Here is a 17,500-nt window from a genome sequence, read left to right as displayed (position 1 = left end):
AAACGCATCGATCCACTCCCTCCCCCCCTCCATCTCTCTCCTCTATTGAAAAAGAGGAAGGTTTAAATTTAGAGTTAATAATCACGATAATTCTGAATCTTGAAAAAAGTGTAGGTTTTAGAAACTTTTACGTGTGGAGAGTAAACTTAAGAAATAATGAACACCTCAAAACTATTGCTTCCGCTCTAACTTGCAGCGAGAGAGAAAAATATGGTAATGATGCACACAAGATATTTCTTCAATTTTCGAAACTTTTGCAGCTATGTTATGAGGCCTTAATTTTTCGGAGCTGCACAGGTGAACTGAAGCAGAAGAGAGAACCGAGAGGACACCTGGATGACCTTCAGTAGTGACAGGCACCGTTGAACAAACTGCGCCAGGTGCTCACGTAGGGACAAAGTTTTCGCAGGTAAAAGAAAAAAAAAATTATGCGGAGACTTTACGTTGGTCCTATAAGCTCCTTTTCTTACAATTTTATACCTTAATTTTATAAATACAGCCAGGCAGCCAGGCAGGCAGCCAGGCAGGCAGCCAGGCAGACACACACACACACACACACACACACACACACACACACACACACACACACACACACACACACACACACACACACAACACACACACACACACATCGAAAATACTTTTTGCGAGATTTATGAATTCCTTTAAAACACAGTGAGATGAAAATTGATTAAAGAGATCAATTTAACATTTACCTTTGTGTACGGTCAAAGCCATGATCTTATTTTTTGTCAGAGAAGTGAAACAGAATCTATTCACGGTCCATTGAAACTGAACTGGTGGGAGAAATAACGTCCAGGACTGCAGTCAATGTCCTTCTCACACAAAACGAGGAGGAAATAAGGGAGACAGGAACGCAGAGTGGTTAATCAGTCAGTGTAGCAGTGTGTGTGTGTGTGTGTGTGTGTGTGTGTGTGTGTAATATATATATATACATATATATATATATATATATATATATATATATATATATATATATATATATATATATATATATATATATATATATATATATATTATATGACTAACCACTGTGTGTTGTGCCTTACCATTTCCTCCAGCTGGTTCACTTGCCTGCTCTTAGCTAATTATACCCCGCTATTACTATCACATTGTACCAGTATATCTGTGTCTGCTTGCTACATGCATGGCCGTATAAATGCGTTCACGAAGTCCTTATTATGTTCATAGGACACACGCGCGGAAGCTGAACAGTCATGTATTTTGCCGAATTCGTGACGTCCCCATCTGCAGCTGTCTAGGTGTGTGTCATGGCACGCGTGTGACTCCACACACCTGTGATGAACAAGTCCACGAACAGCGCACATTACCTGACTAAGCTCCGACTTCCTGGAACTTACCTCTCCCGCCCAGCTACACACACACACACACACACACAACACACACACGTGTGTGTGTGTGTGTGTGTGTGTGTGTGTGTGTGTGTGTGTGTAGTGACTGTGCTCTACAATATATTGGTGAGTCAGTGTGAGCATTTGCTTGTCTTCTGGGTGCGGCTATGACACATCAGTTTTCGTGTGTGTGTGTGTGTGCGTGTGTGTGTGTGTGTGTGTGTGTGTGTGTGTGTGTGTGTGTGTGTGTGTGTGTGTGTGTGTGTGTGTGTGTGTGTGTGTGTGTGTGTGTGAGGGTGCGCCGTGCTTCCGTGTAAGTGAAGGCTTGGAGGCTGGTAGGCTAATTATGTAAAGGTAGTGCTATTTGGTGTCAAATTAATTCTCTCTCTCTCTCTCTCTCTCTCTCTCTCTCTCTCTCTCTCTCTCTCTCTCTCTCTCTCTCTCTCTCTCTCTTTCTCTGGCACGCTTGTACAGCAGCAAAACCAGAAAGAAAAACGAAAAAAAAAAAAAAAGAAAGAACGAAACGAACAGGGAACGGAAGAAGGAAAGAAAACATCAACATCCTCATCCTCGTTAATTACTATCATTAACAACAACAACAACAACAACAACAACAACAACAAGAACAACAATAGTAGCAGTAACAACAACAACAAATACGAAAACATCATCATCACTATTAGCCACCACCACCACCACCACCACGACCAAAAAACTGAGTTAAATAAGTTTTCCGCCACCATCATAAATACAACGTAATTACAATGTGCAAATGAAGGTGATTTTTTTTTTTTTTTACATTAGAGCAAAATACTGGGGCAATAACAAAGAGTAGATGAAAAAAAATAATAACAAATAATATTGTGTTACATTCTTTTGCGGTGGTCTGGTTTTTTTTTTTGTGTGTGTGTTGGAGGGAGGGGGGGGAGGCAAGGGTGTGTGTGTGTGTGTGTGTGTGTGTGTGTATGTGTGTGTGTGTGTGTGTGTGTGTGTGTCAGAGTGGATGTGTGTGTGACTGTCAGTGAGGTTCTCATCGATCGATCTGATATATATGTGTGTGTGTGTGTGTGTGTACGAGTATGTGTGTGTGTGTGTGTGTGTGTGTGTGTGTGTGTGTGTGTGTGTGTGTGTGTGTGTGTGTGTGTGTGTGTGTGTGTGTGTGTGTGTGTGTGCGGGAACGATCAATTTTTGTGCGTGTGGGTCCTGCGTGACCGTCTGCTCTCTAATTTGCACTAGTTTATGCGTCTCTTAAAGAAGTGTCCACCACCACCACCACCACCACCTCCGCCACCACCATTACCACCACCATCACCACCACCCAGTCCAGTCGCTAAGCCCCACCCAGTTTCCATGTTCGTCTGTACGTATGTCTGTCTGTCTGTCTGTCTCTCTCTCTCTCTCTCTCTCTCTCTCTCTCTCTCTCTCTCTCTCTCTCTCTCTCTCTCACACACACACACACACACACACAAATCAAATACTAACCTAACAAACTTATTGATACACATCCGATACAAACTCCTGCAGCAAAACTAAGTAAGCACGCACGCACACACACACACACACACACACACACACACACACACACACACACACACACACACACACAAGCGGTAAGGAAATTATTGAACTGTAGGTCGGCGAGCGCATTTAGTTTCCGCGAAGTGTGTGTTTGGCAGGAGCACAGTGAGCGTATTAAATCAACCCACAAGTACGCACAACCCTCGAGTGGAACACAAATAACACGCTCAGGAAATGCCCCCACTTGTTGCCTAGAGACAGAACCCAACCCTCTGTCCCCACCCTATCCTTCCCCCGCCAAGTAGCGACCACACAGACTAAGCTGGGTTGGAGTGAACGCAGAATAACTATGATAAAGAGAAGGAGATCCGGGCGCGGCGCAGTGATGGCTAATTATAGTAATAAGTGCGCGACCTCTGCGGGGATAATGGGAAGGGTCGTGAGGCAATGCATTAAGGTACGTACGCCTGTTCTGGGAGGTGCCCGCGCTAACCTTGAACCGCGGCATGGCGTTGCGGGTGAACGAGCAGCTTCAGGCAGAGGGATCAGGGCGACGGAGATGAATGCCGCTGCGAAGAGCCATCTGGTACGGACTGGGAGGAGGAGGAGGAGGTAGAGGAGGTAGAGGAATAGCAGGAGAAGAGGTAAAGGATAATAATAAAGATTGCGGTACATAAATTAATCAGGATGAGAAATTTAGCCACTTACAAAGGCAGTATTAAATAATTTCATCACGGGGAAAGTGAATATATTGCGACAGCTCCTCCTCCTCTTTGTTATTCCTCTCCAGTGATTAATAACATCAACTCATCAAGGTGTAAGTAAGGAAGGATATACCCGAGTGACTCCATAAGGGTGTAAAAACTTCAATATACAGGCAATATCTGTATTGTAGCTATTACTTGTCAGGGTGCGGCCGAACAAAAGAGCTGAGCGTAATAGTGACTTTAGCTAAATGATAACTGACGGCGACCACCCACACACACGGCGGACACATACGAAACGAGAAGCAAGCATTGGAGATTATATATTTCTTTTTATTAAGGTGATCTAATACTGACAGGTAGTTACACATGCGAATTGGCTTGATCTCGCTCACACGTTGATTACTTCACATCGTAACAAGGTAAACTCTGTCACTTAATACATACCTCAGTGACACTCGCTGCGCCTTTGGAGGATACAATAGTGCTCACCCAACCGCATCATCATTATAATGTGTTTGAAGTCTAAATCGTCTCAGTACTTTGCTTTGAGCGTGAGTGTTCTGCTGGCTTTCAAAAGGCTAATGTCTAACTTTCCAGAAAACGTATAATGGTTGCACCGAAGCTTAATATGATTTGTACAAAGAGACAATCAGGTAAATGAGAACGATAACAAGTCTCTTACTGAAGTAAATTCGAACAAACTCTCACACATTTCGAATTCCCTTCTTAGGTACTTTTAACAGACTTTAGTGAAAGCTACAGGAAGTTTTCGAGAAAATTTTTATTACTAAAGATAAAGCATATTCTGCATTACCAATGGAGGAAAAACACCCACGACAACCAGAAATTCTCCATTTATGGATGATCTTTTTTTGACATTTCTTGAAGAACTGGAACCTAAGTGGGCCTTTTTTAATTCTTTTTGCTGCCATAGGCCAGTGCCCCTCTTACATAAAAAAAAAAATTCATAATTTCTGTAGTCTTTGAAAAATGGTTCTTATAAGAGGCCAAAGCATTTTAAAACAAAACCCTGGGTGGAAGTCTCAGCAATCCGAGGCGCGGAGTGGCGCAAGGGTCGTCTCTGTATCCAAGGTAATAATAAACTCCAAAGCGTTTCGAAAGGATTTGGCGGCGAAGACGTAAATCATATATTCGCATTTAATACACGCGGAAAAATAGTGAACTGAAGTCTAAACGCTTACACACAAGGGATGGCAGGGAACGCTTCTCTGCTGTAAATATCTTGCCAGTATGAAACGAGCTCCCAACATGAACTGGATCTGTAGCACACACTGGAGTTCAATTCTGCTATGGAGGCTTTGTTAAACATTCAAACCACTATGTAAAAAAGAAAATGTTTGCTCAGACAATCACACCATTCACACACACACACACACACACACACACACACACACACACACACATACACACACACACACACACAGAAAAGAGAACAGAAGGATCATTGTCTTTTTTTTTTAAGCTGTAGTAACATTTTAAAAGACAGTAAAGCAAATATAACAGTCTAAAAATTGGTCATTATAAGATTTTAGAAAAGACTGCCTGACTAAAAAAGAAACTTTGCATGAACAGACACAAAAACATAGGATAATTCCTGACTTTTTTTTCTAAATTACAGCAACTTTAAAAAAAAAAAAAAATGAATCTAAGGACGTGGCAAGTGATTTCAGAACAGATTTTGTCAGGCAGTGAAAGGTTTTATCTTCAAACACTCGCACCAACGCAAGAATCTACGAGGTGTGCAGACAAACGCTGGCTATTTACAGACCTTTACTTTATACACCCAACTTGAACTGTCGTGTATTTCCTTGTAAGCAATTCCACTTGAAGATACGACTGTCTCAAGTACTATTTTCTCTTTCCCTGCAACTCTCCTTCACCTCACTCTTAAAATTGTCTCCTTTTTCCCCCTCGACACATTTCTATTTCACTATACATCCTTACTCGCAGTTTCTCTCACTTTCTCTCTCCCTCTCCCTCTCCCTCTCCCTCTTCCTCTCCCTCTCTCTCTCACTCCAACTCCTCATCTCTCTTCCACCCTCCATAAAAAGAAGGAAAGACAGAAAGAGAGAAATCTCCCCGTATTCTCCGTAATCCCCGGGGCGGGTGCGGAGAGCCGGGTCTTGAGGCGACGCTGACGAAAATGAGACAAAGGAACCTTGCTATGATGGGTGAGAATGAGGCCTCAAGGACAGCCAGAGAGAGAGAGAGAGAGAGAGAGAGAGAGAGAGAGAGAGACAGAGAGAGAGAGAGGGGGGGGGGGAGAGAGAGAGAATTTACATTTATACTTAGAACTGGAGTTAGTGAGGTGAAATGGTAGAGGATACGGCACGGAAAGGAAGGAGGGGAGGAAGGAAAGAAGAAAAGAGGGAGGAAGGGAGGAAGGGAAGGAAGAAGGAAAAGAGAAAGGAGGAGGAGGAGGAGGAGGAGGAGGAGGAGGAGGAGGAGGAGGAGGAGGAGGAGGAGGAAACAAGTCAAAATAATATCACATGAAAGATGGTTCGGACAGTGACAAGTGAGTGATAACTTTAGAACAAGACCTCGGAAGCTCAGAGAGAGAGAGAGAGGCCAACTTGAGCTCTTTTCCTGTCTCTCACGTGCGTCCCTCTTCTCCAGCCAGCCCCACGCACCTCCAGCAGCAGCAGCAGCAGCCCGTGTCCTGAGGCGTGGCATTGACCCAGGCATGAAGGAGACGGGGGGAGGGGAGGGAGAAGAAGGAGAAAGAAGAGGAGGAAAAGCAGGAGAAACAAGGAGCACAGGGGCAGCCGGTAACATAAAACCTATTAGCTTCCAACGAGGTTACCTGCTTGGACAAACTATTCTATTATCTGTATAAGAAAAGGACAAAAAAGCAATGAAGTGTGAAGGGTCCTCCCCGTCAAAGGGCAAGAGTGAAAGCCGATCCCTTTAAAAATAACGAAATAGAAGAGTTTATTTTATAGGATAGAAAGAAACTGAGCTTCTGTGTTCCGTATTTGCTGGAAGAAGAGGAAGTGAGGGAGGACGAAAGAAGAGGACAAGAATCAAGGAGTCGGGGCTAAAAAGAAACTAATGGAGAAGGAAGAGGAGAAAGAGGACGAGGAGGAGGAGAAGCAAGAGGAGGGGTACAATGAAAGCTAGTGAAAGAGGAGGAGGAGGAGGAGGAGGAGGAGGAGGAGGAGGAGGAGAAGAACAACAACAATAAGAAGAATAAGAAAAAAACAAGAACAAGAAAAAGAAGAAGAAGAACAAAAAGAAGAACAAGAGGAAGAACAACAACAGCAACAACAACAACAACAACAAGATGAAGAACAAGAAAAGAACAAGAACAAGAACTAGAAGAAAAGGAAACGGAAAAAGAAGAAGAGGGGTAGGAGGCGGAAGATGAGGAGGAGGAGGAGGACGAGGAGGAGGTGGAGGAAGCAGAAGAGGAGGAGGACGAGGAGGCTTTATGGTCCAAGTTTGGATGTAGCTTTTTAAGGGACATTCAGAAACTTGTGGTGTTCGCAGGGCTGGTGACTGGAGAGGGTGCGGCGTCCCATATAAGGGGGCCTGATGGGGACAATGATTATGTCCTCGCCAAGAGACTGACGCGACTCCTTGCCTCCGATGTCTTGGTCTTGACTGCAATTACTACCTTCTCTCTCTCTCTCGCGGTTTTGCTACTTGTATATTCTACTGGGAGCAGCATTGGAGTGGACTTTTTCTTTATTTTTTATCATTTTTTTTAAATGGTTGGCTGATATGATACATGAAAAATGAACATAGAAGATTACTTAAAGCATTTGTGTGGTTCAGTTACTCGATGTATAAGAAGAAAAGGAAGTATTTTTTTTATAAGAGGAGCTTGGTTATTTTATTTATTTATATTTATTTATTTTATTTATTTATTTATTTTTATTTTATTTTATTTATTTATTTCATCTATTTATTTATTTATTTTTTTTGTGTGTGTGGTGATCTGGTGATGTGGTGGTGACGTCAGTGAAATGTGGTATGGTGTAATGATGCTGGGTGTTAGTGTGGTGTGGTATGGTGTCGTTGTTAACTGATGTAGTATGTCACTGGTGTTAGTGTGTGTGTCGCAACTTAAGTGTAGAAACGTTAAATGTGGTGTGGTCAGTGTTAAGTGGTGTGGTATATTATTACTGGTATCAATGTGTGTGTGTGTGTGTGTGTGTGTGTGTGTGTGTGTGTGTGTCGTAATGTAAGTATGGTAAGGTTAACATGGGGTGTTGTGGTGTCAGTGTGAAGTGACGGTATATTTTGTGCGTGTAATTTTGTTAATGCGGCGCGGTAATGCAAGAGTGGTAATGGTGTAGTGTAGTGTTCCGCTGGTGGTGACGGCGGTGTAGTGTGAAGTCTGCAAACATTTTTTCCCCTCCGTATTAATGCAAGTGTATGAACATTTTGTTGAATAGGATGGAGAGGAAATGAAATTAAAACCAGGTGCCCTTCATACGTACAACTACAGAAAGAAAAAAAAAAAAAAATCCATAAAGTAAAAAAAATTGGGTACAAAACGAAAACACGTAATATCGCACCGTTACTGTACATACATATTACACATACACACATACATAAATAACATTTCAACACCATACACGTTTAACTTACTGCGCAACATAAAGCTATGAAACTGCATACCATCCATTAATATAAACACTACGATTGCAAAAAAAAAAAAAGAAAAATAAATAAATAAATAAAAAAAAGAAAAATAATCATAGATAAACTCCCTCGGTGCAAAATTTTAATGGAAACAGAAAAAGAGAGAGAATAAAAAATAGACTGAAAGAAAGAAAAAAAAAAAAAACGGTGGTGCTATTCAATATTTTTGCAGACGAGACCGAGGGCCGCGTGACGGAGGAGGCTGCAAAAGGCCAACACTGAAGTATATACAAGTACAAGGACGGCGGGAAGACACCAGCAGAGGCGTAGTCCGGTCACGCTATGCTCTTGGGCGCCCGTAACTGGTGTGAGAGTCTGGGACAAACTCTCACCCACGCCCACTCATCCCCTCAAACTTTTTCTCTCTCTCTCTCTCTCTCTCTCTCTCTCTCTCTCTCTCTCTCTCTCTCTCTCTCTCTCTCTCTCTCTCTCTCCTTGTATGTGTTTCTATCTGTTTCTATTTCTGTGTACGGTTTTCTCTCTCTCTCTGTTTGTCCGTCTGTTCTCTCTCTCTCTCTCTCTCTCTCTCTCTCTCTCTCTCTCTCTCTCTCTCTCTCTCTCTCTCTCTCTCTCTCTCTCTCTCTCTCTCTCTCTCCTTGTATGTGTTTCTATCTGTTTCTATTTCTGTGTACGGTTTTCTCTCTCTCTGTCCGTCTGTTCTCTCTCTCTCTCTCTCTCTCTCTCTCTCTCTCTCTCTCTCTCTCTCTCTCTCTCTCTCTCTCTCTCTCTCTCTCCCATACAAAATACGCCAACTGGAACGAAAGCGAAAAAAATACCCTGAAAACTAGACCCTATTGAGAACTTTTCGTCTGAGAGAGAGAGAGAGAGAGAGAGAGAGAGAGAGAGAGAGAGAGAGAGAAGAGAGAGAGAGAGGGAGGGTGGAGTAATGTTTAAGGTTTCCCGTCATAACAACACTATGGTATCAGATCCAGCGTCCTTGGGTGTTACAATCGAGGGAAGCCTTAAATGTTGCCCCGGTAATGGAGCGAGTTATTGCGTCAAGGTAATGTGAGGAAGACTGCCTGTATTATTTTGGAATTTAGCTTTCGCCAGCAGATGTGCAATGTGAATTCTCCACGTACGTATATTAGCACTCACTCACTCTCAGACTTCGGGTAGAGCAGGATATTTTAACACACACACACACACACACACACACACACACACACACACACACACACACGTATGCCTATATTGTTGTTGTAATTAGTGTTTCAGTGACATCATAACACTGGGAATTTGAGTTATTACGTGTAAGGAGATTAAATCATTGTCTTTCTAGGTGGACATGCATAGAGGGAAGATATGTAGAAGGTAAGATGGACTTTTATATTACTGTATTGTTGTAATTAGTATTTCAGTGATATTACGATGCTATCATTGGTAATCGGTATTCAGTATTGGTCCATTGTTATCACTCGTCTCGTCATGGGATACTGTAAAGCTCCAAAACCTGTAGAAATCATGACTGGATTATTCACAATTTCAGATCCTCGCCATGGTTACCCGCCTGGCCACACCTGATTGCATCTGTAGCCAGGCCACAGTTGAACTTCATGCCACGGCTAAACAACACCTCAAAGTACATATGTGCATAGAACATTTTCCACTTAGAATAACCTGTAGTTTCACCTCTGGCAATATCCGAAGAAACTCGATACCTTGAATCTAGGAATTTTAATTATTATGTGTGAGGTGATTCAGTTATCTGCTTCATAGATGGAGATAGGAAAGGAGAAAGCAGGATGGGTAAACCTATACCTCAGTACCTATATATTGTTATAGTTAGTGTTTCAGTACACTTATAAGTCGAGGAATTTGAATTCTTATGTGTGAGGTAATCCAATTATCATCTTTCTAAATAGAGATGGAAGAGGAAAAGTATAGATAGATAAGATGGATCTATCGTTGTAATTAGTATTCTGGTGACATTATAAAACTGAAATTTGAATTATTAGGTGTGAGTTGATTCAATTATCATCTTTCTATGTGGAGAGGGAACAGGGAAAAATATATAGAGTTACAGTAAGATGGGCAAATCCATACCTCAGTACATATATATTGTTTTAATTAGTGTTTCAGTGACATTTTAATGCTTTCAGTTTAAATGATTAAGTGTGAGGTCTTCTTTCCTTGAAGTAGCTGGAAAAGAAGAAAATATATAGAAACCATGATTGATCCATACCTTTGTACTTGTATATTGTTGTAATTAGTATTCCAGATGCATGTCAATACTGGAAGTTTGAAGGGAATTTGAATCATTAAGTGTGAAGTAGGCCTAATTCAATTACCATCTTTCTTAATGAAGATGGAAAAGGAAAAAAAAAAAAAATAAAAAATATAATATATATATATATATATATATATATATATATATATATATATATATATATATATATATATATATATATATATATATATATATATATATATATATATATATATATATATATATATATATATATATGAGAGAGAGAGAGAGAGAGAGAGAGAGAGAGAGAGAGAGAGAGAGAGAGAGAGAGAGAGAGAGAGAGAGAGAGAGAGAGAGAGAGAGAGAGAGAGAGAGAGAGAGAGAGAGAGAGAGAGAGAGAGAGAGATGGATCTATATAATATTATAATTAGTGTTTCAGCGACATTATTACACTGGGAATTTGAATTATTACATGAGAGGTGATTCAATTATCGCCCTTTTAGATGGAGATGGAAAGGAAGAAGATATACACAGAGTAAGATGGGCATATTTATACCTCAGCACATACGAGTACACTGAAAAGACGCGTCCTCTTTGATAAGCAAATGTTTTAAAATACTGAAGAGATTTCCAAATGTTTGAGACACAGTTTTGTTCGTCTCTGACATTAGCAGCAACTCAAGTCTGTATTAAACTGCACGTCGCTCACGAGACGAGAACTAAAAGCATGAAATTCAGATAATTGATGTAGTCTACGCTCTACTCTCAACACATTTCATATGAGAGAGAGAGAGAGAGAGAGAGAGGAGAGAGAGAGAGAGAGAGAGAGAGAGAGAGAGAGAGAGAGAGAGAGAGAGAGAGAGAGAGAGAGAGAGAGAGAATGGTAATAACAAATAGAAAAAGAAAGATGAAAAGAACGAAAAATAAGGAGAGAGAGAGAGAGAGAGAGAGAGAGAGAGAGAGAGAGAGAGAGAGAGAGAGAGAGAGAGAGAGAGAGAGAGAGAGGCCGGTAACTTGGTCGATGCTCAGACTGTCCTGGGCTGGCTGGCTGGTGGATGACTGGCCGCCGTGGTGGGAGGAGCAAGACTAGCCACCACCACCACCACCACCACCACCTGATGCGTGTCGTCCGCCGCCTATTTTTGTGTTGTCCTGCACCGAGCTACCTGAGGACGGTCACAACTCTATTTAATGTTGGAATATTTCGTGAAAACCATCGGTCAATATTTGTACTTCATTTTATTATTTTTTGTTGGTGGTTTTTAGTATATTAATGGTTAATAGATGTCGTTTTTGTTGTGTTAAAAAAAAATAGTGGGACTGGTTGATAGACAATGATATGTATGCGATTAAGCGAGAAGGTAATGGAAGTATAAGAAGGAAACAGTAATACTCGCGGAACACAGTAGCATAGGAGGAAAAGGAGCGGTATTGATGAAGGGTTTATTGATACGTAGGTGATCGAATGATGAAACTAAGAAACTAAGAGAAGGAAACATAGCAATCGTCGCGGAACACAACACCGTAAGAGATCTTTGATAAGTTCCTCTTGTACAATCGAGGTCAAAAGTAAAGTAATCTTCTATACCTCTTTTTTTTTATATATCAGATCAGCCATGGGTTAAAAAATGGATAGAAAGGAAAAAGCTTGGTCAAATATTGTTTCCAATAAAGAATATGGAAGTAAGGGGACCAAGAGAGAGAGAGAGAGAGAGAGAGAGAGAGAGAGAGAGAGAGAGAGAGAGAGAGAGAGAGAGAGAGAGAGAGAGAGAGAGAGAAGCCAGTTTAGTTTATGATATGTCTTAACACTTCCCTTCCATAATGTCCTGTGATCATTTGACAGTCTAGCACCAAAACCTAACAAGTGATGCATTCTCAGCACATCACGAGGCACAAAGCTGAGGAAACACGCTGAGCTCTGTAGAATTTGCTATGTTGTTGGACTATTGACCATGAGTGTACACCGGGAGAATATAAGGTGAAGAAGCCACACAGCTAAAACACAAAGTTGGACTGCGTGTTTTATTTTCCCTTCATCATAATGCTTTTGCTTTCCGCGAAGGCAAGGTATCAAGTATGTCGTTTCATGCTAAAGAGATGCTACTTTTGCTAGATGAAAACATTATGACGAGTAAAGGCACTCCATATGTGTGGGGAATGTTATATAGACTTGCTTATTTGTGGTCATAGCCCTAATCTGTCCACTCCATTAACCAATCATCAACCAATACATCAGTCAGTCAATCAATCGATCAATCGTCGTAGTAGAAAGATAATTTCAGCATAATGGGTACCGTCTTAGTGGTGATGGCCCTTGTCACTTCTGCCAATCAGTCAATCAGTCAATCAATCAATTATCATGGCAGAGAGATAATTTCAGCATAATGGGCAACGGCGACAGACCAACAGACCATCGCTGCTCCACCGTCTCTCAAATAGAATCCTACTCAAATTGACAATGACGTTTTGTTTTTTATATCATATTTGAACCATTAGCAATTCATATACGTATGCTAAATGGCTATTTGTTTTATCCCACCACCGCACTTTTATGCAGGTATGGTTGCAGGCAATTTTATCACGGCTGCCAAAACTTATCGACCGTTACTACCGCACGCCTCAACGTAACGGCCGCACCCGCCTCTCCTAAACTGGCGCTTGTGTGGAAGTTGCCGACATCCCTCACCTCTATTTATTCTCAGCACGGGGTATTGGTCTTCGTGCAATGCCTCATCAAAGTCAGGCCGATCAGTATTCAGTGATTTACCGAATCGACCTAAATTACCGCAGATTGTTCCCAAGTTTACTAAGCACTACCTCATGTGTCTGAAAGCCTCCAAGTGTTCTCAACAAGTGTATTTACGGTTTTCGATAATGGTCATTGACTTGTCTTCGATAACGGCTTCCGGTGATTGCCCAGAAACATTGGTGAGAAGGAGACAATTTTTTCTTCCTTTCAAAACTTCCTGCCAGTCTTATTTCAACCTGTACGTAATGATGCCCGTAAACTGTAATGGTGCTTGTGTGTCAAAAGACATGCTAGAGATATGTGAAGCATTCTGCCAGTCTTATCTCAAACTACAGCGTTTCCCGTAAATTATGATAATGCTTCAATGTGCCGAAAGAGCGTAGAGATATGTGAAATGTTACGGTCCTCGTTAGGAGTCTGAGAAGAAAACCCCTCAACTCTTAGGCAGTTTAGAGCTACCGTGTTGAGATCCTGAAGTACATATTACACTAAACTCGAAAACCGGAGGAATGTTTCGCATGGGCGCTTCCCAATGGCTCGTGTTCATAAATTCTTAATTAGGGCAAGAGTTTTGAGACGGTTGGGACTCTCACTAGGACTATTTCCAAAGGCCACAGGGACCATTCCTCGGATTCTCATTGATATTTTTCCATTAATGATGCATAAGCCTTGTTAAACTGTCACTAGAATTACAAAAAATACCCTTGGGAACCTTAATAACACCCACTAGAGCCTGCTAAATGTAGTAGAGATTATAAACGATTACTCATGTGCTGAAGAGAGCTGCGTATTGAGCTTGATGGCAGTAGATTCGTCATTACTTTCTTCACACCTGTTTAAAGTTCCACCTCACCTCTATTTCTTTATGTATAAACCCAAAGAACGTTCAAATATGGTTTCTCCGTCCTGGCTTCACCTGGCCTCGGTGCTGCTTGCTCAAAATTTAGGGTTATGGAGAAGAGAACATTAATTCCCATCCATATAAACACAAGTTTGTTCATTACCTATAAACAACTCCGTGGGATATCATGATGAACTTTCCAAGAGTATATAAGATAAGGCGGCTGATTTAAGAGCTCCATTATCGCCCAGCCTCCTACCCATTCCTTGGCCGCAAATAATGGAGGCATCACACCACACCCTCCTTGCCCCTTCCTCCGTTGCACCAACAAAGCGCCGCCTCGTTGCACCGACCCTCACTAATACCTTTCAGACTCTCACATTACGTCTCCCTCTAGTTATTTCATCCCTTTTATGCGCTAAGCTGAGAGCCTCGTGAGAAGCGGCACAGTGAATGCAATTACTCTCCTATTGTTAATTCAGCAGAAATGCTTCAATATTTCAGCCCGGTGCGTTTTAACAATGAAAAAAAGATTCCAATTCGTCGGTGTTATATTCCAGTAGTTGCGAATACATTTATATTAGAGTTTAAGCCTGAATTGCGATGCGGTTGTGTTGGCACGATAGCGGCGGCGGGATGGCGACACTGTGGGTGTGAAATGTGGGCTGTGTGGTGTGAGAGTGTGGCCGCGGCGGTGTGTCTCATGTGGAGGTTTCTTGGTGACGTGTTTCTGTACGGCTCGCCAAGTGTGGCGGTGAGATCTGAAGGGGGAGTACCACCATAATGCACATTGCGATGCTGATGGGAAGTGTGTAGCAGTCTTGTAGCCTAAGGACACAGGGGTGAATAGAATAACGTGTATGTGTATGTATGTGTGCGTGTACCCCAGAATACCTCCCGCGAGCCTGCCGCCTTGAGCCGCTGGCTGCTGGCTGCTCCCGGAGGTTCTGAGCACCAGAGTAGTTCATTATTAACCAGCTAACTTTTTTCTTTCCTCCTCCGCACACACACGCACCGCTTCTCCCTCTTTCCTTCTTGAACTAGTAGGAGCAGCAGCAGCCCACCTAAAACCACACGGCCACCACCGCCACCGTCACTACCCTCGCTCTCAGTACCTCTACCACCGCCATCTCGCCCCCCACCCGTCACGCTGCGGTCACTATTATCAATCTCAACCACGATACGTCTTTCAGAACAATAAATCTCGGGTCGCTGAAAAATCAAAGGCAATTTTTTTCGTAACTCACCCTCCTGCCTCAGTGTGGGGTGACGCTGCCAGCTCCGTATGGCCGCCACCTCCCCTCGTAATGCCTGCAAATAGGAAGAGAGGAATGAAAATATAACCGTGTTTTGATATGTTAGAGGAATAAATTGCTTCCACGTGCTGAATATACGTGTGCCATTTACTTCTCTTTAAAAATTTCCGTCCCTGTCTGTCTGCCTGTCTGTATTTTCCTGGTACTTACCCCTCTGTCTGTCTTTGTCTTTGTTCTTTTCTGGTTCCTATCCCTCTGTCTGTCTGCCTGTCTATCTTTCTCTGGTACCTGCCCCTCAGTCTGTCTCTGCTGCCTCTTATTCTGTCCTGTCTGTCTGTCTTTTTTGTCTCTGTTCTGGTTCTTCTCCCTCACTTCTTTCAAGGGACCGAAATATATATGACTTATTCTACGATCACCGTGCAGGAAATAAAGACTCCCCGCGCTGGTGAAATGTATGCATTAAGCTTCAACGTTCATTGTGTTACACAGAAAACTGGTGAATTACTGTGCATCGCAGCGAGGAAAACCTTTCTTCTTCGTTTGCTTCTTTTGCTTCTTTTATTCTTAATCTTCTGCTTTCCTTATTCTTCTTTACTAAATTGCATTATCATATTTTTTTTGTCCTTGTTGTTGCTGTTGCTGTTATTGTTGTTGTTGTTATTATTATTATTATTGTCATTATTATTATTATCATTATTATTATTATTATTATTATTATTATTATTATTATTATTATTATTATTACTATTACTACTACTACTACTACTACTACTACTACTACCAACACTCACTGGCTTCGAATATGAAGAAAGATAAGCTAAAGAAAAAGAAAACAAATCAAATGACCATGAAATACATAGCCATAAACTCAAAACTGTCTCAAGACTTCTCGCATTCACAAGGGAAATGACGATTTTTCAGTAATTGTGTTGGAGATAGAATGAAACACCTACCTGGAAAACTGAGAGGTATTACAGGGAATAGGAATTAGCGTCTCCAGCTACGAGTGATCTGCTTTACTGAATAATGCCTTGGCACGCCAGCAGGGAAGGAAATATGTAATGCTTTCCACGCCAAGAAAGGAGGAGAAGTGATCAGTGCAGCGCGGGTAGAGAGAATCAGCAAGGCGATTTAGCTTAGATATTACGTTCTGGAAAAGTAGAACATTTTAGTCGTAGTAAGAGATATAAGGGAAAAGAGCAGGAAGGAAGCAGAGACGGATATACTTAAAAATATAACAGGTAAGTATTACTGGGATGATAAAAAGGAAAAGAGCAGGAAAAGGGCTTGAAAACAAAAATATCTAAGCCTTACTGAGAAGATGAAAAGGAAAAGAGCAACGGGGAGACAAAGGCAAAACTTGAAATTTCACCATGTACAGTAATTATTGCTGGGATAATAAAAGGAAAAGAAGAAGGCAGAATGAGGCAGAAGTACTAAAAAATAGAACAAGTAAGTGTTACAGGGAAAGTAAAAGGAAAGGGAGCAAGAGAAAGAGAGAAGCAGAAGTACTTGGAAATATATGCATGTATTACTGGGAAATTATAAAAATGTACTAGGTAAATATTACTGGGATGATAGAAAGAAAAAAAAAAGAGGATGAAAGGAAGAGGTATTTGATAAACAAACAGCAAAGTATTAAGTATTACTGGGAAGACAGAAGGAAAATGATTAAGAAGAACAAAGAAGCAGAAATACTTGGACACATTATTTCAAGAAGTTCAGCAAAATAAGGGTAATCCACGCCAAATAATACAACTAGCTGAGACACGACACGACACGTCGGTAAGATAGAGTACGGTTATGGCACTTCTACAAGATTTGAGAAAAGGCTACCTCTTCCACTGAGAAACTGCTGTGAGCCAGGGCTGATCTCTCAGCTGGTGATGAAGTAAAATTTAGAACTGAGGATTAAAGAAAAGTAAATTGATTTCAAGCTTGATTCAGATGCTTCGTGTCACACTTCAGAGCAGATCATCCCACGCGTGGACTGAAAGGCGATGACAAGAACACTTTCCTGGACATTTCATCCTCGATTGTTGAGCAACCACTTACCATTGTTCAAAAAAAGGAAATAAATCAAACAGAATTAATACACAAATAAATACAGATATATTAATCCTGCATCCGCACACATACCCAGATTCGCCTTAAAATGTAATAAATTGTTACTTGTCATTGAAGCGCGTTCATT

At 41.5% G+C, this 17,500-nt stretch overlaps 2 protein-coding genes across 3 annotated transcripts in view; one reads left to right on the top strand and one right to left on the bottom strand.

Annotated features, from left to right (window-relative positions):
- Positions 1-17,500, top strand: part of LOC135109520 (ligand of Numb protein X 2-like) — a 54,082-nt gene that overhangs the window by 6,874 nt on the left and 29,708 nt on the right. The gene's annotated exons all lie outside the window — the stretch shown is intronic.
- The window catches only part of LOC135109532 (uncharacterized), a 48,400-nt gene continuing 42,431 nt past the window's right edge, over positions 11,532-17,500 (bottom strand). The window contains exons 5-6 of the mRNA XM_064020940.1: positions 15,298-15,361; positions 11,532-11,626 (exon numbers count right to left, since the gene is read on the bottom strand). Coding sequence (XP_063877010.1) covers positions 11,547-11,626; positions 15,298-15,361 — 144 coding nt within the window. The 3' untranslated portion in view covers positions 11,532-11,546. The remainder of the gene's footprint in view (positions 11,627-15,297; positions 15,362-17,500) is intronic.

The sequence above is a fragment of the Scylla paramamosain genome, chromosome 2, assembly GCF_035594125.1.
Source record: "Scylla paramamosain isolate STU-SP2022 chromosome 2, ASM3559412v1, whole genome shotgun sequence".
Lineage (NCBI taxonomy): Eukaryota > Metazoa > Arthropoda > Malacostraca > Decapoda > Portunidae > Scylla > Scylla paramamosain.
Note: the sequence above shows the minus strand (reverse complement) of the source record. Positions and strands in the feature narration are given on the sequence as shown.